General features: G+C 31.4%; 2 protein-coding genes across 4 annotated transcripts in view; one reads left to right on the forward strand and one right to left on the reverse strand.

The window, feature by feature from the left end:
* LOC139512784 (major facilitator superfamily domain-containing protein 6-like) overlaps positions 1-22,670 on the reverse strand; it is a 40,168-nt gene extending 17,498 nt beyond the window's left edge. The window contains exon 1 of one of the 3 annotated variants that reach the window (XM_071300697.1): positions 22,437-22,670. The gene's annotated coding sequence lies outside the window, so the exon portion shown is untranslated. Of the gene's footprint in view, positions 1-13,649; positions 13,818-22,436 lie in introns of those variants that run through there. The other 2 variants (XM_071300696.1, XM_071300698.1) reach the window with 2 other exon arrangements.
* Positions 5,392-5,991, forward strand: LOC139510987 (uncharacterized). The gene has a single exon (XM_071297550.1). The coding sequence runs from the start codon at positions 5,392-5,394 to the stop codon at positions 5,989-5,991; it is 600 nt and encodes a 199-aa protein (XP_071153651.1).
* Positions 22,671-22,727: the final 57 nt, after the last annotated feature.

Consider the following 22,727-nt stretch of genomic DNA (forward strand, 5'->3'; position numbering starts at 1 on the left):
ACTACAGTACCTAGTTGTTGTTGGTGATGGCAAGTCATATGATCATCTCATTAAACTTAAAGCGGAATATGGGTGTGTGTTAGACTGGGTTTTACCATATCCAGGAGATTGGCATATTTTGAAAAACATCTTGCCAATATTCATCAAGATTTTCTATGATGCCGGATTGAAAGAATTAGCAGGAATTTACCATCATGGTGCTACGCTAAAAGTGTTGACAGAGTGTACTAAGTTTAGTGTTACCCACAGATTCTTTTGTCATGTATGGGAGGCAATGCTCAGATGCCAAATAAATGCATACAAAAACCAGGAAACAGTAATGGATTGGCGTAAAGAATTAGACATTGTGTTAAATACTGTGTTGAGCTCTTGTGATCATACACCTGACACAAGTGAAAAGTGCGCCGGAGATATTTTAGATTGTGAAATGTGGAAAAGTTTATTACTAGAGAAATCAAAACTTGAAAGCTTGCTTGAGGGTGTGCGCACTAATTTTGATCAGTGGAGGTTCCATAATTGTACAGCCAGTGCTACATTTCAGTTCTGGGACACATTTGTCCACACAGATTTCATGGCTTACCTAGGATTATACATTGGAATTAGAAGCAGAAACTGGAATTTAAGGAACGTATCACTGAAAAAACTGGCATGCTTATTTTATGCATTTGACAGACACAACTACCTCCGTATGATTCCTTACCATTTAGCTGATCTTCAGACTTTTCCACAATCAGTTCTAGACCATTTTGAGGCAGGATGTTTTTCCGTTTCCATCACTGGAAAAAATTATTACTGTGTTGCGTTGGATGAGGCTCATGAAATGGAAATTAATCTAAAAACCAAGCAGGCAATAAATTCATTTAGCCCAACATCTCTGGCTACTCTAACACATTACTTGCCATATAGAGCTGAAACATTGCACAATATTAAAACCCAGTTGTGTATAGAAAAAAGTGATTCACAATACAGGGAGACCAACAAGCCCTTCATTGAAACAGAAGAACTTACTATCAGGCAGTATTTGAGTGAACTTAACACCACATCATTATTTCAGGAGAATTCGGAGTGTCCACTTGTACACATTTTCAAAAAAACAGTGGCAACAACAGATCAGTCTAACAGCATGTTAAATTATAGGGAGTATGGGAACACAGACATGCAAAAGTATATAACATGCTTCCTTATTAAATCTACTGAATTATCTGCTAAACAGATGCATGGAAGAAAGCGAATGAATTTGAAAACCTTTGCGCCAATGAAAATTAGTATGCATAAACAGAAAAAGGAAATCAAAGACAACCAAACAGTGATTTCTTGCCTTCGCAAACAGATTGCATTTTCGAAGCACACTCAGAAACCAGTGACAGACTTGGATCAGTTTATTTCACTTCCAAGAGCAATAAGTGATGCCTCAGGCCAACCTCTAAAAGGTACAAAATCCAATGCATTGAAAGTAATAAAATCAACCTATGAAGCTGCTTTTCTGTCGTCACTTCCAGTCATTGATGAATCTGTTCAAAGTAATGTAATTCTTGAAGGAATGTTTCTGATCAACACAATCCCGCTTTCCTCACATAGGACATTCAGTGATTATGCAGAATTTTTGTTTAACAGATGGATTGTAAAGTCACATATTCAGTTTAAAGCTCATGAGATTCATGTTGTATTCGATCATCCGAATAGAAATGGTACAAGTCCTAAGGATATTGAAAGATCAAGAAGAATACATGATTTTGTATCAGAAAAAACATACAAAAATGTTTCGTCTCATGTGCTTCTGCCTACCAACTGGAGAAATTTCCTTAATGTCCGAGACCATAAAAGAAAATTAGTGAACTACCTGAGTTATCAACTTATAACACTATCACTGCAGAGATTTCAAAACCATGAATGTGTTGTTGTTACAGCTGGAGGTTTTGATGATGAAAATATGGACAAGGCTTTGAGTTCACTTGGTGGTGTTGATGGAAGTATTGTTGAATGTTGTCATCTGAATAGTAACCACGAAGAAGGTGATACACGAGTTTGGTTGCATGCAATACAGTCCAAATCACATCGAATCATCATTTACAGTCCTGATACCGACACATTCTTTATTGGACTACCATTCATTGATTCTCTTGCTGACAAGACCATATATTTACAGCTGAAAGATTCTTGCTTTGACCATCAATTTGTAGATATGAGAATGTTTGCATTGCAAATGTCCAATGATATGTGTTTGAAAGGCTTAGCAACATCAGTCGACTGTTTGCAGATGGTGTATATATCTAGTGGATGTGATTTTGTGTCATTTTTTCATGGATATGGAAAGAAAACATTTTTTGATATATTTCGTCAAAATGCTGACTTCATTTCAAGTGATCTTTCCATTTGTGATAAGGATAACATCCAAGGATTGTGTGCATTTTTCCGCCTTATTCTATGTGTATATTTCTCAAAGCACAGGACAGCATTTCAACCAGCAATTTCAGTAAAGGAAATGTATGACAAAATCATATGTGAAAGTGCTTTAGATAAGCATGTTGCTCTTATTAAAGATTTCCGTGAGAGGATGTGGGAGCGTGTAATGTCAGAGGTCGAAATGATTCCCAATGCAGAGGCGTTGAAATTACATTGGCTAAGATGTTGCTGGGTAATGCAATACTGGAAACAAGGAAACACCAACTCTATGTCGCTGCCAGACTTGAATAGTTACGGATGGAATATATCAGATGGAGAAATTACAGTTGTGTGGGACACTGAAATAAATTTAAAAAAAGTGAATGATACCATACAGTGGTATACCAAGGGATGTTCCTGCAAAAGTGGTTGTACAACATTAAGATGTAGTTGTAAAAAATCTGCAAACAAGTACTGTTCACCAGGTTGCAAGTGTGTAAACTGCATTAACTTGCCAACAAACCTGAACCAAGCTGTTGATGTTCCAGATTCTGATTTAGAAGACAGTGAACAAGAAGAAGACATTTCATATGAATCTGATTCAGAAACAGATATCAATGAGTTTGCAGCAGATACATCTGGAAATTCATCAACTGCTTACAAAAACTACTGGGACACTTTTGAGAATTATATTTTTGCAGTACCTACAGATTAATGTAATATCCCATATATACATGAAATAACTGCATACTCATACTGTAATTAGAATGTATCATGTACTTCATTAACATTTATACTGTATTCTGGTTTAGGGGTGGGAATGTTGACCGTTTAAAGGTTTTCAAACAGATGGGGGTGGGTGACCCCTTGGGGACCTCTCTTTTATTTCATTTCATTTGTTTTATTGTCCCCTACAAGAATATATATGGTTTAGGGGTGGGGATGTTGACCGTTTAAAAGTTTTCAAACAGATGGGGGTGGGGTGACCCCTTGGGGACCTCTCTTTTATTTCATTTCATTTGTTTTATTGTCCCCTACAAGAATATATATGGTTTAGGGGTGGGGATGTTGACCGTTTAAAAGTTTTCAAACAGATGGGGGTGGGGTGACCCCCTGGGGACCTCTCTTTTATTTCATTTCATTTGTTTTATTGCCCCCTACAAGAATATATATGGTTTAGGGGTGGGGATGTTGACCGTTTAAAAGTTTTCAAACAGATGGGGGTGGGGTGACCCCCTGGGGACCTCTCTTTTATTTCATTTCATTTGTTTTATTGTCCCCTACACGAATATATATGGTTTAGGGGTAGGGATCTGGACTGTTTACAAGATAATAGCATATTCTCAAATTGAATGGGGGGGGGGGGGGGGGGGAGATGACCCCAGGGAACTTACCTTATATTCATTTAATTTGTTTTATCCTTAAATTGGTTGGAGGCCCCTTTTTGGGGGGACATGTGGTAACAGGTTAGACCCTCCCCCTAAAAAAACATTAGTTCCTGTATAAGTAAAGGCAGCAACAAATGATTTATGATTTTTACACCCATGGACAATAGTAATAACTCCCAGTTTATACATGTAGTTTAACTAATAATATCATTTAAAATTCATGACAACCCGTATTTAATCTAAATCATTTTAAACTTGTATTTATACAGAAAAGAAGAGAATTCATTTTTCATTTATATATATGTTTTAAACAAATTGTGTTATGAACAAAAATGGTTTAACAGTGTAATAAACAAAAGTGACATGTGACAAAGGACCATTGAGGTGTAGTAATAATTTTCAACCAGCATTTCCCAATTCATTAAATTTTAACATTTTCCTTATTTTTGTTGGAAATTATAAATTTCATACCACACTGACTTCTTTTTATTTTTTTTTTTTTAAGGGATCATTAATTAAGGTACTGGAATGTGCTAAACAAAGTTATATGGTATATTCAGATCCTTTTAAGATCAATTTATCTAGATCTATGAAGAACAATTTTAGATTAAAAGAAATAAAAACAATATTTTATGACCTGCATGTTCATCATGTTTTTTTCCATTATCATTCATGACCTAATAGTGACTGACACAGACTTAATGTATCAATATTATAGTTATTCTTTGTGTAAATACATGTAATGCATTTATGCTCTTTTTAATGATGCTTTAATATGATAATTAATATGTATCTTATTTTACAACCAACATTTTGTTTATGTAATTCTCTGTTTAATGTTATTATGAATTTCTGGATGTACAATTCACATTTTTCTCCTAAAATTAATGATTTTGATTATTGAAGCCAAAGAAGGTTATATTGTTCAAATATTCTGTGGAAAGTCAAAAAGGAGTATAATTAAAATCCAATTTTAATCAACTGAAATAAAAGTTTCATTTCAAAAGTCCATCCTTCTTTTTAACTAATTTAAAAATAAATACTGACATGGGAGATAACTCCGTTTACCTTAAATGACACTGGTGAATTAAGCACATTTAGTGTTGTATGGAAGACAACTCTTACTTAATTTGAAAGGTGTTGTTCACAACATTTTTTTTTAAATATTTTTAAAATCTTAAATTCAATAGTCTCCAATTTTAAGATAGGAATATATGAACACACATTGTTGTCATTAAAGTTTTACAAATTAGTGTATTATGATGATTTGTATGTAGTGTTTGTTTTGTTTGAAAATGAAGCTTTATGATTAAAAAAAGTACATTTAATACAGTAGATCCATCATCTTACAAGAACTTCCCTATTTTGTTATAATTTAAGACACTACAAAGTATGCGGTATATAACAAACTTTTTTCCCAAAAATATCCATAGCCCCCCCCCCCCCCCCCCCCCAAAAAATATCAAATGGCTTTCAAATTTTAACAAAATTAGTTTACATTGGATAATTTGGATTGCAACTGATGTTCACTAACTATTATATCAAGTTTTAAAGTGCAGATTGACTTTTAATTTTTTTGGTTTTTTTGCAGATTTCAATTCAGCAAGTTGTAAGTTTTAATATGCCTACTAGAGTGTTAGTTTTGGGTCATAGTTTTATAAAACGTTTACACAGGGATATTCTTAATCGCTGGTATCCAAATTTGGTACAGCATTTAAATTTAAGACAGGCTGGTGTAATTGTTAAATTGGTAGGTTTATCTGGGGGGACAATAGACACACTGCTTGAAGACGAGGAGAACAGGGTTCGAAAGGCAATGCTAAGATTTTCTCCAGATATTGTTATTTTACAAATTGGTGGCAATGATCTGGATGTTGTAACATTTGATATGTCTGGTTACATGGAAAAAGTCTGTCAGTTCATAGGTATTTTACAGACTACATATCTGGTAAAGAAGGTTGTTCTTTGTGAGATTTTCCCAAGAAAAAAACTTAGAAAGAAGAAGAAGATTTGTCCTTATGTATACCACTATGGGAAACATCTGATAGATCAATATTTCTATCTAAGTCTTGCCGACCATCCATCAGTCAGTTTCTGGTATCATAAGTCCAGACTGACAGCCCAGTGGAAACTGTTTTTGTTTGATGGCATTCACCTCAATGTTGAGGGAACAAGGAGATTTTTCAAGAGTCTTCGTGGTGCTGTCATGAGTGTCCTTTAATATTGTGTGGTAACTGTATAATGTAAATGAGACAATGCTGATGGCTTAGATATAGAAACTGTACGTCTTCAACAATGACCATAAAAGTCATGATATGAAATACTGTGTGCTTCTCAATACAGAAATTGTTTTTGTTTTTAAAGATTTAAGGGGGGGAAATTATGATCTTTACTTGAAAGAATTTTTAAAATTTTGAATTACAATAAATGTAAGTCACATACATTTTAAGATTACCAGTATATATAAGTTTCGTTCTTTTAAAGAAAAATTTAAATATGGTTTAACTTGTTAATATATTTTAGCTCATCATTTTTCAGGTTTAGTGTTCTCCATCCAACATAACCAAACTATTAAATTAAGACATTTACTATTTGGGAAACACACAATATTTTATAACTGGTATTATTTGAAACAACTACATTCAATCCTGTATTTAACTCCTGTGTCGGTTTAACCTACCACTAATTACTTTTAACACCAAGGCACTAACCATTCATCTTCAATGGACTTATAGTCTTTTGGTAATCAAACTCATTCTTTAGCCTTGGAAATTTTTTTTTATTCCAAAGTTATTATTGGCTTCAAACTTGCTCTTAATTTATATACTTTTTCATTGGTGTTATGTGTCTTTTGTCCTATTAGTTGTAATTTTGTTTCAGTCCTGTTATGGACTGGTTTCCATTGGTCTTTTAAAATTTGTTTTGACACAACTGTCATGGTTGGGTTAATTTATAAGTGCTCACGAATAATAATTATACCAACTTCTATATGTTCCTTTTTTATTTGACTTTAAGATATGGATTTTGCTTATTGGTACCAGCGGAACATTATTTTTTTTTTAATTCTGCAGCTGAAAGACTATTATGGAAAGAAATCCTTATTTTTTTGCCAATTACATGTACTCCATGTTGTCTTATTACATGACTTATTTAGAATGGGAACAGTTATATTTTTACGTGAAAGACACTTTATATTTGGATGAGAATCTTTTTTTTTTATAAATTACCACCCATATTTACTTCAATTACACCACTGCAGACAACAGATACATGGTTAGTGCTTTGGTCATGTTAAAATATTAATGTTTGCAATTTTTCCAACATTCAGGTCATTGCCATATATCAACCAAGTACTTCAATTTGCATCACAAAACTTTTGAAATTCATATAATTGTAAACCCCACCTTAACATCCCCAGTTTTCAGTGAAGGGTAAGCATTTGTCTTGTAAGTAATCACCCTACAGCTCTTACTTGACTTTAGATAATCCAAAAAGCTTGTCAGAATTATAATTATACATGTAAAGAAATAGCTTGACATACTGTATATAATACATGTCTTTCCTGGAAAGCTATCTGTATGCACAGACTCTAGATATAGTTTTGTCTTTGGTTTGCTGTCTCATATCTTTTTACCCCATATCTCCTGTTAATGAATTCACACATAGAAAGGTAGATTTATCAGAATGAACAATAAAATGGTAGAATTCAGGTGCTGAAAATGTGTAATTATTATAATTTAAAAGTTATAATCGTTATACCAAACATGGTATGAATAAGCTACAATGAACAAAATGTCAATATGCATCAACGGTACCCCTCATGAAATCGTCAAACCGAGGGGACAAACAAATTTATATAAGATAAGTGGTATATGTTATTGAGATATCAACCGAACATCACAATATGAGGCACTTGTATAAGTAAATTTTGTCTATTTGAATGCTTCCAGTTTTTCTAAGAGAAAAAAAAACAACTTAGGTTTTCACATTATTTTAAACCATTTATATGTTCATTTCTTTAAGTTAATATAACTATTATAGGTTAGCAAACATGGAAAACATAGTTCATTTAGTTGACATAAAGTTGGATGTGGGTGCAAAGCTAGTTGTTAGATATATTAGCTACCTTTTAATACCTTAATGTACTGAAATACACACCCCCCCCCCCCCCCCCCCCCCCTCTGACCAAACTTGCCATTCAGGGTTATTGTAACAACTATTGATCAGTTTAACTATAGTCTTGTTTCAAAACAAATGTAATACCAATGTTTATATATATGTATATCAGTGTTCCAGCTAGGCCATTTTCAGAGGGCGCGGCGCCCGCCCTTTTCCGAGTGGCGCCCTGTGCCCTTTTTACAGTTTCCAGGGCGCCCTGCCTTTTTTGAAGATCGATTGCATATTAATTTGCGTATTGATATGATACGCTAATTACTAAATTTTACCTGGGGAAAAGATTATGACTTTGTTTACCACCCCAAGCTAATCAATGGTTACAACTGGTGTCATAATCTGTTGTTATAGGTAATCCGTTTATCGGATGGGTCATTAATGATCATCAACATTAATTCGTTCAAATAGAATCGGTCAGTCGGCAATTATCTTTGAAGAAATGTGCATACAACAACTTGGGCACAATTTGCGATGTTTACCGTAGTTTCATGGAAGAAATGTAATGACAGAAAGTTGGAAAACCATTATAAACTCGTTGAAGACATTGTTTTACTTGTTTTCTGTAAAATAAACAGAAAATTCAGACGTATTTGTCATTGACTGCCTTCATTTTTGATACGAAAATAACAAAATCGGCCGCCATATTGTGATCATATTTACATCATATTTACGTACTGTTTATAATCCTCCAAAGAAGGAGCACACCCGAATAAAGAAAGATAACTCAATCTGATTTTTTTCCTAGCATTGAGTAACCCATTTACATATTCTAAAATGTGTCTCCATACTTCTTGCTTAAGAATATATATGTTTAGGTATTTATTTTGAGTTATGGGAAAAGTTAAAGAGGGTCTTAGTAGCAGTGTTGGTAGGGTGCCTTGGTCATCTTTTTCTGTATTCTTTATTTTTGATACTATTTTTCACTGTTGCTTTATATCCTAAAATTGTGAATTTACTGAGCACAGCTGTTTTGTGCTGTATTGCCATCAAGCACAGCAGGGGTAGAAAGGTGAAACTGGTAAAATGTGGTAGACCATAGAAACAGTATGAAACAGATCTCCTTTCAAAACATACTGCATATAAAGTTCAACTGTGCTGCTTGACAAGTTTTTCAGCCTTAAAAGTAGAAAGATAGAGTTCTATATGGGCTACAGATGTTGTTCTTGTATAACCTGTGATTCAACGAATAAACACAAATGTTTGATTAACATCTTTTATTAAAATATGCCCTTTTCATATTATCATATCGCGCGTTAAATGCCCTTTTTCAGGATTGGCACCCTGCCCTTTTGAAAACCTAGCTGGAACACTGTATATGTATTTGACAAAGTAGTAGATGTTTTCATGTTTATTTGATAGGTCTGATATGAAATGCAGTTGAACATGAGTCGGGCCATTTAGAGTACCACAAAATTGTTCACACCAGTTCAAAGTGTCCTTCATGACATCCTGATAAGTTGTCCATAGGGTTGGTCGTGTTACTGTTTAGGATGTCAAATTGGAGTTAGTAAAAATTTCTTAGATTTTTATGTTTACTTAATATAAGTTAAAACCACAATGACATCATGATATGTTGTACATTTGAATGTTTGTCAGCTGTGGTGATTTCAATTTCTAAAGTGATCACTTCTTGGCCAGACTTTTGTACACTAACTGCTTCATAGACAGGTTCATTTGAATATTTATGAATAATGAATAAACTTCTGTTCCAAATGTAATTCATGTTGACACAGGTTTTTTTTGAGAAGCAATTCTTGACAAGACTGTGATACATATTGTACCTATTACATGTATAAAATTGTGTATAGCAGTAACAATTGATCTCGTTCTTGGTTCTACCACACATACTCAGGCATTAAATGTTAGTCACTGACTGTGACATGCAAGTGTTCAGTATCAATGATTGTATATTTGTTCCACAGTTATTTGAATTTTACTCCTTGAAAATGTAGTGAACAATCTTTAGCCATTCGTTAAAACCAAACAGAATTCAGGTTATAATGATTTTAACTATTTTGGATTTTCCTGTTATGCTTAAGCATGTTAAGTATTAGATGATAGTAACTATGAATTTAGAACATGATTTCTTGAGCAAAAAAAATTTCTATGAAACTCAGATGTGAAAAGGGTGGAAACTGTGTAGATGTACATATTCCCTTTTACAATTAAGAACAGAAGATGTGTAATAAAAATAAGGATGCTACATGTATAAAGACCTTCACCATTTAGGCAATGTGTGGTAGTGAAAAACATACATTTTTTTTTTACTTCTCCTTGTTGAAATTCACCAATTAATATGTGCTTGATAAAATATCTGTATACCATATTACAGCCTGAAATGGTTCAGCACATTTCCCATATCATTGGAATGGAATATTTCATTTTTAGTTTATTCTTGTATGTGTGGTAAATTGGCTTGCCTATTTCCAATGCCATGTTCCCTGGGCGAGATTATTGAAGCTGAATAAGTTATTTCTTCTTCTTGGTGGCATTTATACAAATTAATTACTTTTGATTATGTTTAATTGTTTTATTTTGTTTATTATGTTATTTTTATTTAGTTTCAAATATTATTTAACTTCTGTTCTATTGATTCATAAAAAATTCTGGGTCAAAAACAATTTTAAGAATCAATATTCATTAACATTCATAATTAATGATTGTTTTCAGGGAACCTATATATTAGTAAGTTTACCTCTTTTGAATGTCTTGAAGGTTATTAAATTGATTTGATAGCCGGTGGAGGTGATACTAATGCTGTGTTTGTTATTTCAGATGCTTCTTGATAATGTTGTATAATCTCAACATTAGGTATTGGTTTAATTTTTCAATGTATTTCATGCCAACTTTTTTTATACAATAACTATCTTTAATTATTAAAATTAGAAATTTTTAAGACAGTTTTCAACATATAACCATGAACAATGCAATTTTGAATGTTTTAAAAATAACTTAATTCCACAACAAACAAAAAATTATTGAGGTCTATGGAAATTAGCAAGACCACTTTCATTGATAAAGCCCACTAACATATTATTGCTGTACAAATTGTTGAGATGACAGTAATTAAATATTTCTTTGGAATATATCTAACTGGTTTTATTAGTAAGTTGGCTTGAGAAAAAAAAGTAAAAGTGTAAATATGTCAGTATTATAAGGAGTTAATTTGTTAAGTTGTTAAGTTGTTTGTTTGATAACCCCTTTCTGGCTTTGCTGGTAATTATTTTTTATTTGTTAAAGCCAGGAGTAGAACTCTGTGTACCTTTTAAATATTAAATCGTGTTTCTGGAAAAGGGATTTTAATTTTATATATGCAAAATTTTCTAAATTAGCTTGATTCTTTAAAAGGTTAATCATAAGTCATATAGCTAAGTTCATCAAAATTATCAGACAGGTATTCTGTTGGGTTTCATTTTAATTAATGCTGGTTCAGAGTTAAATTGGTTTAATAAAGAATTTAGGAAAACAAATTACTTCAAATGTTTCTGGCTTAATTTTAACCGGCATATTATTTAAAGAATTATAAATGTCTTCTAGTCTTACATTATTACCATCAACAAAAATATTTAAAAAGTACAAATTAAAAATTTGGAAAGGCAACATTTAAGATAAAAAGCTTTCAATTTGCATACAAAAATATGATTAGCATGTATCTATAGTTTTTAAGATTAATTGGCTTTTTTAAAAACACAATTCAAGTCAGTAAAGAAAAAGAAATATGAAATGAAATAAATTTTTTATAAAAAAAATGTTCTTTTTAAATCTACATAAGTGAAATGTATTTATAAAAAAGTATTATTTTACACAAACGCAAAGCTCAATTTTAATAAACAAACTTAATTTAGTGCACTACAGTAAAATTTAAAAATAAATGTTAAATGTATGAATTAATTACAAAGGGTGTGTTTTTGGCGGTTCAGTAACACGAGTTCTGCTCATGATTCAGTTCAAAGGACACTTGCATTTTTTATTAAAAAAATAGAAGAAAAAAAAATAGAAACATGTTTGTGTCCTATATATATATATATAAAGTTTTCAAAAGAAATCATTGAAAAATTGCATCTTTATTAAAGTTAAATGTGTTTCTGTCATTTGAACTGGATTGCTAGAGGGCCTCTTGACATTGTAATTATGCTCAAATGAAATACATTTCTGATCTTCAGGTACTTTATAAAAACAGTTAAGAAAGATTTTTCTTTCATGGAAACATCTAATTATAACACAGAAATCAAATAATTCAAAACAATTCTTTTTCTCATAATTATTATTTTTTTTTTTGTGATGTGAATTGTATCTGTAAACCAGAAATGTATTTAACATAAGCATTAGAAATGTCATGAGTGTATCCACCAATAAAACCGGTGGACGTGTTAAAATCAAATTAAAGCTATCACTTTGTTCAGTAACCACAAAGTCCAACTGCCCAGGGCTTGTAAATACCTTCTGTACAAGCCAATCCAACTAAAAATTCATCCTCATGCTTATGGGCAGTAATATTTTTAGGAAAAAAATATATAGATGGAATAATTTTCCTAGTTCAATGCATATACAATGTAGGTAAGCAAGAAATGAGTGATTCAAAGTATGTGTTACTAGAAAAATTAACATTAAAGACATATTTGTTATGTTATTATTTTTGAAATTCCAGAAGAACCACATTTCATAGCCAGATCTAGGGGAGGGGGTGCCTGTGGGTAAACATTGGTTGATTATATAGGGAATCACTACAGCATGACGACTTTTTTTTTGAGTGCCTTCCAGTTTTATTTCAGTCAGGGGGTACCCCTTATGAAAAGTTCCGGATCTGCCACTGAATTTATAAAAAATATGGAAACCATAATAAATTATTTAACAGAAGGCAAATTATTTGGGAATAAAAGATATTACTCCACACGTGTTTCAATCGAAAACAAACTGTATGCTGTATCGTCAATGTTCAGATCAAACGTGCCCTAAACTAAACTTATATAGATAGTTGTCTCATTGGCAATCATACCACATCTTCTTTTTTTATATTATCGCTATTTCCATGTTACTTAGGAACTTTCAACTTCTTATAAAGATTTATGATATTATCTTTTGAAATTTATGTGAAGAGTCGTGATTCGCAGGCAAAAATAATGTCCTTGTCATTTCTTGTCGCCGCCCATTCTTTGTTTATGTTTGGCATGTTGTTTAGATCGAGTTATTCCCCTTTGATCGTTCAATTTCGGGGCTTGTTGAATTGACACAATGCCGTTTTACCTGGCGAGTTTTTCTATCAATAGGCATTTTCTGTTCATAAAATCAGGAGGAATCATTCATATAAAGGAAATCCCGTTACCATTCCGTTTGGTATTACAATTTACATTTATTTAATTTCAAGTGTCACTTCCGCGGAACTTTTTTTCAACTTCAACCATCAAATTTGCAAGAAAGTCTTGAGTTTTAACTCTTTAAATATGAACACAGTGAAAGTCTGAAACCTTCCGTATCAAATGATATATGTAGTTAATTTTGGGAGAAACTTAAAATGTATTTACGCTGACGTTTTCGTGGCGTCATTGCCGTTTAAAAAAAAAGCCATTTTTTGAATCCGAAATCACGTGACTATAATAATAAAATCGACGCCATTATGGGATTTGCTGTCCGGCTGATGACTATCTTGTGTGCCAGGATCTCTCGGATTTTAGAAAAATGTCCCACTCCCAGATACAAAGTACAAACGTTAGAATTTTCTGACAAAGCAAAACACTGACATCTGTATCCTTAGAATTCGTATCCTTTCATCATCTAAATCCGATTTCGTTCATTAAAACTTTTGGAATGGGTTTAACAAACTTGCAGCCTTCAAACTATGACCTTTCTATTTGGATAACGTCCCTTTGTTGTTATGGACGGCCGTTAGCGTTATTAATTTGGACGTTTCCGTTGATAATTTTGAACTACCTTACATTGATTCTACACTGTATTTTTGCCAAAATGATTTTATGAGACTTTTATATGCAGGAAAAACTTATGTTGCAATATTTTTTGTTTTCTGAAAATTTAATGTATTTGAGGGTGATAATTGTTCGTAATATTATAAAGATCTATATATACACAAAGAGATAAAAAAAAAAAAAAAAAAAAAAAAAAAAAAAAAACCGTTTTCCTTCTTTTAGTTGCAACAGCCTGATTTGTGTGCCACAAAATTTGAAAAACAGTTTATCCAAAAAGGCCGAATGGCTCATATAATTGTTCATTTAAAGCCGACATAAGTTCATTCTAGTGCTAACTAGTATTAAATTTTCTTAGGGCACAAAGGCCTATACTGAAGGTTTAAACAGATCAATCCCTTATACTTTAAAAGGTATTTTGTTGGTATTTGACGTAGTTGAATTTAATTATATGCTATAGTTAATAACAAGTAAAACGGATTTCATCCCATCTTTATTAGTTCGTGAAGAAATATTTTAATATCAGAACTGAAAACTAATTTATTTGTCAGATAGAAGATAATTTATCTGAAAATAAAAAAAATCATCTCTCGGTATATACTCTCTTTCAAAAGAATTATGGTTGTACATGTAGGCATGGCATCCTGGTTAAACCTTATATTTGCTGTCAAGCAGTGAACGATGTCCTACGGTCCTAGGCTAGCGTGACATGTACGTGTTACTGTAAAGTTGTCTCTTGATTTACAGATAATCTCCAGTGTAAAGGACAAATGTGACAAACTGATTATCATATACTTTTGTATATACCAAGTGTTAATGAATTTAAGTATGAAATTAAAAAAAAAAAAACAAAAAAAAAACAAGAGCTCACATGTTTATGAAGATTTGTGATTAAGTCCATTTCAATGTTAAAATTATACAGTTCGAAAGTGACGTGTTAAACAGTAAAGTGTTAGTTATTCATATTTAGTTAGATAAATTAAAGCAATATAGTATTCACAATGCTATGTGTAACAATTACGACTCAACTATGGCTGCATTAGAATAATTACGCATTAGATTGCGTGAGATGATGAATAGAAAATATGAGCAAAGCAATGCCATGTTTAACTTAATTGATTGATTGTTCATTGCTTTACGTTCAAACGCAACTATTTCATACGTTCTCTGGACAAATACCAATTGCAGAGGGTCCTGATAAGGGGGGCGGGGGTTTCTCATCACGATTCACGAGTTGATTTTTTTGTCAATCACGATTCACAGAAAATAAATTTCCATGATCACGGATCCCGAAAATATAAAAAAATAATAAATCTGTAGAAAAACGGATCACGATAGCGAAAACAGCGCCGATCACGAAAAACGAAAATAACCCATCAGGCCCCTCATTGTAGGACTAGCCTATAAAAATTGACTGGAAACTTATGGAAAGAAGCGGGTTATATATAGTTATATATCTTTATTCTCATCACCAAATACATAGGTACAGAGAAGACATGCATGTATAATACAATATATTAACTACATAAACATAAATATACAATATATACAACAACAACAAAGACAAAAAGAACTTATTCAGGAGGACACACTCGCTTGTTTATAGTTCGTATAAACTTACATAAATTAATGAGATCTGTCCTATTTGTAGACGACATAATTTCAGTAAATACTATAATATTTGGCCTTATACTAAAATTTCGATTTATAAATCTATTTCTCTCTTCTGTAAAATGTGAACAATTAATAATGTAATGAAATTCATCTCCAATATCTAGCTTACATAAATTACACTTTCTTTTTTCCCTTTCTATAAAGAATAAAGAAGTATTTTTGAAACAAGTCTATTGGGATAGTAATATATGTACACATTTTTTTTTTTACAAAGTAGAGGTCTATACTGCCAGAATATCGATGCAAAAATTTACTGCAGACTTATGGTGTCGCATTGTCTTGATTCTGATATATGATAATATGAGGGTATGAATGGGGTTCTTATTTCAGTACCGGTATTCAATAATATTTAATGTACCTCATCTCTATTTCTCAATTTGTTTGTCCTTTTTCAATATTCTTTATTTTTTTAGCATATGTTTTCTCTATTCTTTATTATTTTAACTTATTTTTTCTATCTTCTTTACTTTTTCCCGGTAATCCCCATCTAGACCCTCATATAATTACACTTACTTAAATCTTCCATATAATACACTTTGTTTGATCATAAGCCTGTATTGGTGGTTGTGATTTGGGGCGATATCTTTTTATCATTTTACCCGTGATTTGAACCGTGATTTGACGGTAAAACAAAACCATAAATTGTGTTATTACTGCAATCCGAATGGAAAATTATAAAATGCTTAAAATGTTTTTTTTTTAGATAATTGATGATATGGTAATTAAACTGGCAATCGTTTATATATATACCTTTCTGCCTTGTTAACTGAAGGTTAAATGGCTTACTACGAACATTGCCCTATCAGAATTAAATTTGTTCATTCAAATTCAATGACTAATTATTACGCATATGGAATAAACATAATTATAGTGAAAAACAAAAACATCAAACCAATTGCATATATTTTAAAATACTGTTTTAAATATTATGGAGAGAAAAGTCGGTTGATTTGCGGATTGATTATTATCAAACTAGACAATATTTAGTTTTCCTAAAGATTATTTAAATGAAAGTAATAGAATAAAATAAAGCATTGACGTGGTCATACATTATTACTAGCATGTCTTGCTGGAGAGAGGCGGAAGATAACAAAAGGGATATTCAAACTGATATATACGTCGATTGCAATTGACCAAAACCGCCATGGTAAAAAAATCTGCCAAAAGACAAACAACAGTAACCAAAAAGACAACACAGAATTTATATAGCATTAATCTTGTGAAGATGCTTAGTATAAAGTGCTTCAGTCAACGCTTTTGCACCCCAATATTTCTAAAAGAAGCTGTCAAATCTTCAATATTATAGTTAATTTTTATGATTATTACATAGAAATTGGAGGGAGACAACTATAGAATATCCCCTTTTACCGACATATATCTTTAAAACAATTTCTGTACAACAGCAACTTTTAGTCAAAAAATTATAAAAAAAAACCAACATATATATGTTATGCCACAAACATTTTATTTTTGTGGCATAACATCAGGGCCACAAGTTTATTGTTTTCTGTTTAGTATTAAATTCATATTAAGATCCATTTTGTTACATCTCGTGATCAATTTTATTTGGCAATCGCCAATGGCAGTCAGCAGGGTTTAAGAACATCAGTTGTTCGACCTGTTAGTCAAATGCGTTTTGTTTAAATATACTTTTTCACTTTTTTGGTCTTTTGGAAAATGTTGTTTGTGCTGTATTTAGACCCTTCTACAACGAAATTTGTTTTACATGCACTCGTATAGAAATTGCGGTTTTTATCTAACGCAATCAAAGGTTTGAACGTAGTTTTCAATTTAGACTCGTATATATGTAGTTTTCAATTTAGACTCGTATATATGTAGTTTTCAATTTAGACTCGTATATATATATAAATATATACGCCACATACAGTATGACAATATATCATTTAGTCCACGAGTCAGAGGAGAAAAACCGACAGCTTGATTTCAATGTTTCAGCAATGGACCAAAAAACAAATGTGGAGAGCAACCAACGATAACCAAAGAAATACAAGTTTTGGATTCAAAGACACACAAAACAATGTTGCGGGGTTTAACATGCAAGTGGCCGCTCAGCATTCCCCTAACTAGTGGTGTTAAATTGTACAACATTATAGCTCAACATGTGAAAATCAGTTTTAACGCCTTGGCTCATCAAGTCGGTCTTGGTGGGGGGATGGGGGGGGGGGGGGGGGGGGGTTAAAAGCACTCGCAGTTTCTAGAGGCTATAGTTAAAACCACAGTTTCAACTAAATAAACTTTGGTCACCTAGACTTATCAATCAATACACATCCGATGGATTAAGTGTAAAGATAAAACATGCAGTTTCTGAAAAGTTTTACCATGTGTTATGTGGAAAATATAAATATATCGAGTGGATGACGGACTATAAATGTTTATTTTTAGAAAACAATACATGTTTAATTATGCATTACATTTTTAAACTATCAAAAGTGAAATTAATATAAGTACAAATAAATTTTTAGATCTTACTGCTGAATTACTAACCTCTGAGACCAAATTTATTTGTTATGTTTGCCGTAATGCGGTCTTCTTTCGTTTTAACTTTTGACCCTAACCTATTATATTTTTTAAATAGCATGAAAAACGAATTTTTAATTTTTAATGTAGCATGTTGGTTAATTATTCTTTTAACAAGAATGTGTCCAAAGTACACGGATGCCCCATTCACACTATTATTTTCCATGTTCAATGGACCATGAAATTGGATAAAAAATATAATTAGGCATTAAAATTAGAAAGATAATATCATAGAGAACATGTGTACTAAGTTTCAAGTTGATTGGACTTCAACTTCATCAAAAACTACCTTGACCAAAAACTCTAACCTAAAACATGCACTGTCATTTTCTATGTTCAGTGGACCATGAAATTGGGGTCAAAAGTTTAATTTGGCTTTAAAATTAGAAAGATCATATCATAAGGAACATGTGTACTAAGTTTCAAGTTGATTGGACTTCAACTTCATAAAAAACTACCTTGACCAAAAACTTTAACCTGAAGCGGGACAGACGGACGAACAGACAGACAGACAGACGGACGAACGGACGCACAGACCAGAAAACATAATGCCCCTCTACTATCGTAGGTGGGGCATAAAAATACCATTTTTCAAATTTCACGAAACAACTAATATAATTACACTTAAATACAAATTAGTGACGGTGCGTTTGTTTTAGTGCATATTTTACTTATTATAACTAACTTTTTTCTGGTGTACAAGGTAATAAATAGTCATTTACAATTATAGTCTCTCATTTCATGATACATTTTATAGCCTTATGGCAAATTTTACTTATTTCAAATATAAAACATAACAATATGTAATATGTTTGAGGCTGTTGTAATCTATATGAAACTAATTCACGCTACGGTAGTCTCTGAAAGATTTGTTTGGTGATATTGAAAATGAAATCTTTAAATCTAAAATGAAAAACCAAATTTATTCATCAACAATCATGTCACAACTTTCTCACATTAAAACAAATTACAAACGTCTAAGTGTAACACAAAAGTCCTATATACATGTAACCTTAACATTTTGATAAATATATTTTTTCCCACATACTTATTTGTAATTCGGATATTATTATTGTGAGGTTTTTACTAATACGAGTAATGCGCCTGGGTGAATTTCGCACTAATAATCAGAATTCTCATTCGAAAATCCGATTCATTTTGATATGACCAGTTTTATCCGGAAATCGCAATATTTTTTTTTTTAATTCTTCAAAAACGCAAGCAATGATTTTTGAACTTAAAGTACATGATATGTTCATTATTGTAATCCCGTACATATACAATGTACGACAACCGTTTTTTTCCCTTTGTTTGACTGAAGAAGATAAGAGAAACCCAAAAGAAACTTAGAAACCCTCAAAAAGAATAAAATGGATTTAAAAAAACTGACAGATTCTTAAAAATTCGCATATCAATGCAAATGCAAAATATTCAAGGATTTGCATTAATTTTGTTAAAGTCTTAACCTACCTCAATTGAATTGTCAGGTTACCAGTTTAAAATCAGTAAAATATTAGTCCATGAGATGTTCCGTTTGCCGCTGAGATTTACTCCTTTATCACTTTATTAATTTCGGTAATTGTCGGAAAACATATGAAAACACATATTTGCGGTAATTAATACACACATATATATATATGTTGTACGTAATATTTGGTCATGGAGCTCCCACTTATAAATCCGACAGTTAATGTAGTAGTTATTCTAGTTATTATATAAATGAATAGATGTAGTTCGACTCCGTTTAGTGCTTCACATTTAGGTTATATTACTTATTATTACAGTCTCTGTTTCTTTTTCTTAACCTTTTTCATTTATTAAATAAATTTGTCGAAGATTCCAATTTAAATTGCTTAATTTTTTGAGAGATATATAAGTACCAAGCCACGGTCTTCTAGTTATACTTAGTCAAAAATTATTATTACATTTTAACGGCCGTTTGTTCGCGATGTTTAAATATTCAGACTCTGTTGTACATGTAGCTATTTTACTCTGTCAAATTCAAATATTTTAAAATTTAGATCGTTTGAACAGTGCTGTCTATTTTGGTAATTTTAAAGACGTTATCATGCTTATACATGTTATACCATCATAATGGTCGTTCTCGTTAAAGTTTTAGAATTGTGCTGGTTCAAATCGCACATTATTATTTGTATTTAAAGCATATATGTGAGCTCTCTGTTGTAATAAGCCATATAACCTATGTCATGTTTAACAACATTTTTAGAATGATGCAAGCGTCTTAACTGATGTTCGGTTTGACTTTTTTATTGTATAAATTTCAAGATTTAGTAAAAGTTTAATCTAAGAAGACTTAAAGATGATTCATTTAACATCAGAATCTGACTGACGAAGGCTATCTGTTATCCGAAATATTTCTAAATAATTACATTTATTACCTTTTTTTTGTATTTAATGAATGGCTGTTATTTATTTTGAATTTATTGAACCATAAAATTAATTTTTGACTTTTCATATTGGATAATCCGCGAAGCGGATTATGTTAAATGTGAAGAGTCAAAAATTAATTTTATGGTTCAATAAATTCAAAATAAATTATTGCCATTCATTATAAATAAATTTCTATCAAAAATAAGGCTCAAAGATATATATATTAATACGAATAACAACGTACACAGATGTTTACGTATGAATACACAACGTTAGAGTGGGCGTGTCGCCAGAAAAATTGATAACATTAAAAATAAAGCTAATTCTTTTAACCAATTAGAAGACAGTAAATACATCAAATTTATTTATTTGGAGTTGTTGTGTACACTTTTTTAGGTGTTTATATAATTTATTTATTGTGTACATGTATCGTTACTCGTAACGATCCAGCGCCCTCGTGGGGAAAATCGTTGACTACGTTTAGAAATGTGTCCAAATTCAGCTCAATGAAGATAACATATAAAGTGATAAAGTGGACATACACAAGTGGAACGACAGTCCTTAACTGAAGAACACATTCTGGCAATGCAAATGAAAACGAGATGGAAAAAATCATATTTACAAAATCAAAGGATCTCACAGAAAAACATTACCATAGTATTTGCAATTTGTTAGCCTTTTTCACGAGAAAACTAAATATTAGAGACAAAGGACGAGGATATAAACAACTATAGGATCGTAATCCTTGGCTAGCGACGATGATGCCGTTAAGAAAACGGTTATCAAACTTCATATTACATACCCCTTATATGACACGTTATTGCTCGTAAGATATTTATCTCTATATCTCTATTTATTTGCTCAAACTGAGTGAAACAACGACAAATCTTTAATTCTACAGAACTGTTATCCGCAGTATATACATAAAATAAAATAGAAACTGAACAAGATGACAGAAACATAATCATATATTCTAGTCAATATCATCTAAAGTTAAAAACAACATGTCCAAAATTGACATTTACATTAACAAAGTTTATAAACTTTTCTTCGGAAAGTTATCAATGGTTATATAATACATTAATGAAAGCACTGAAGGTCAAAAAATAAATAAACGAAATAGCTACACTGATGACATTTCAGTGTATTGGCATTTGTCCGTTCGTTGTATCTAGGTTCAATCTGATTAACGCGCCATAACATATATTATTAAATCTAACAAAGAAAAGTGAATGATCTGATTTTAATCAGATTTATTTATCACGGTATGGAGCAAAATGAGAAAAAAGTATATTTTATTTTCACTTACTTGCATGTTCAAATTTAAAATGTTTCGATTACACTGGTTACTTTCCGTAAGAAAAAAAAAATAGCCGGAGGTTAAAGATTATCCCTTGTCGATTTTTGAAGTACACGATAAGGTGTTTGAAATAAAAACATTATAGGTTAATTACTCAATATTACTTTTGTGAAATGACAAACCTTATTATTTTAACAAATCTAACTTTATTTGTGTCAACAAGAATTAAATCAAATGTATTTGACAATAACAAACCTTTGATTCAAGTTTTAATGTCTTTTCATATTAACTTTAATTCTTTTCAAATTTTTCTGTTCTTTAAAATAAAACCTTCATTTATTTTTTACATCATTAAGATTTAACTCATACTCGGTTGACATGAAAATGATTTTTGTAAAGTCAAATGCGTAAATAACATGGTTTTGGAATTAACTGTACTGTTAAATTTTCAGTGTGTTTCACATTTGTCAGATATTTTCATTTGCATTACAATAACTATTTATAAGTGAGATAAAGTCTTATTATATTGCTTTCCTTTACTAGTTAAAAGTATGAATTGAAGAAAAAAAAATAAAGAGAAATTTGAACACAGGCGTGAGCCATTTAAATTAAAACATGAACATGAAAAACAAGACATTTACTTGTTTTTTGTAATTAAACAAAGGTACTTACATAAAGTGTCCACAACCAACTTTGAAGAAATGTATATTAATATATGTATACTAATACATTGAAAGTATGCAATCCGCTTATATGAACTAAATCACATCCTTTTGCTTCAACAAGTTGTTATTTGAAGCATAACCACGTAAATTCGTAATCATTGAACTTCATTGTAATAATCAATATATATGTACACGTCTTTTAACATGGTAAACTTATAGTTACCGAAAATCGTGACAGTTCAATTATTATATACATACAAAATATGTATATACACGTCTTTTAAACTCACAGTTCAAT

The sequence above is a fragment of the Mytilus edulis genome, chromosome 2, assembly GCF_963676685.1.
Source record: "Mytilus edulis chromosome 2, xbMytEdul2.2, whole genome shotgun sequence".
Classification (NCBI taxonomy): domain Eukaryota; kingdom Metazoa; phylum Mollusca; class Bivalvia; order Mytilida; family Mytilidae; genus Mytilus; species Mytilus edulis.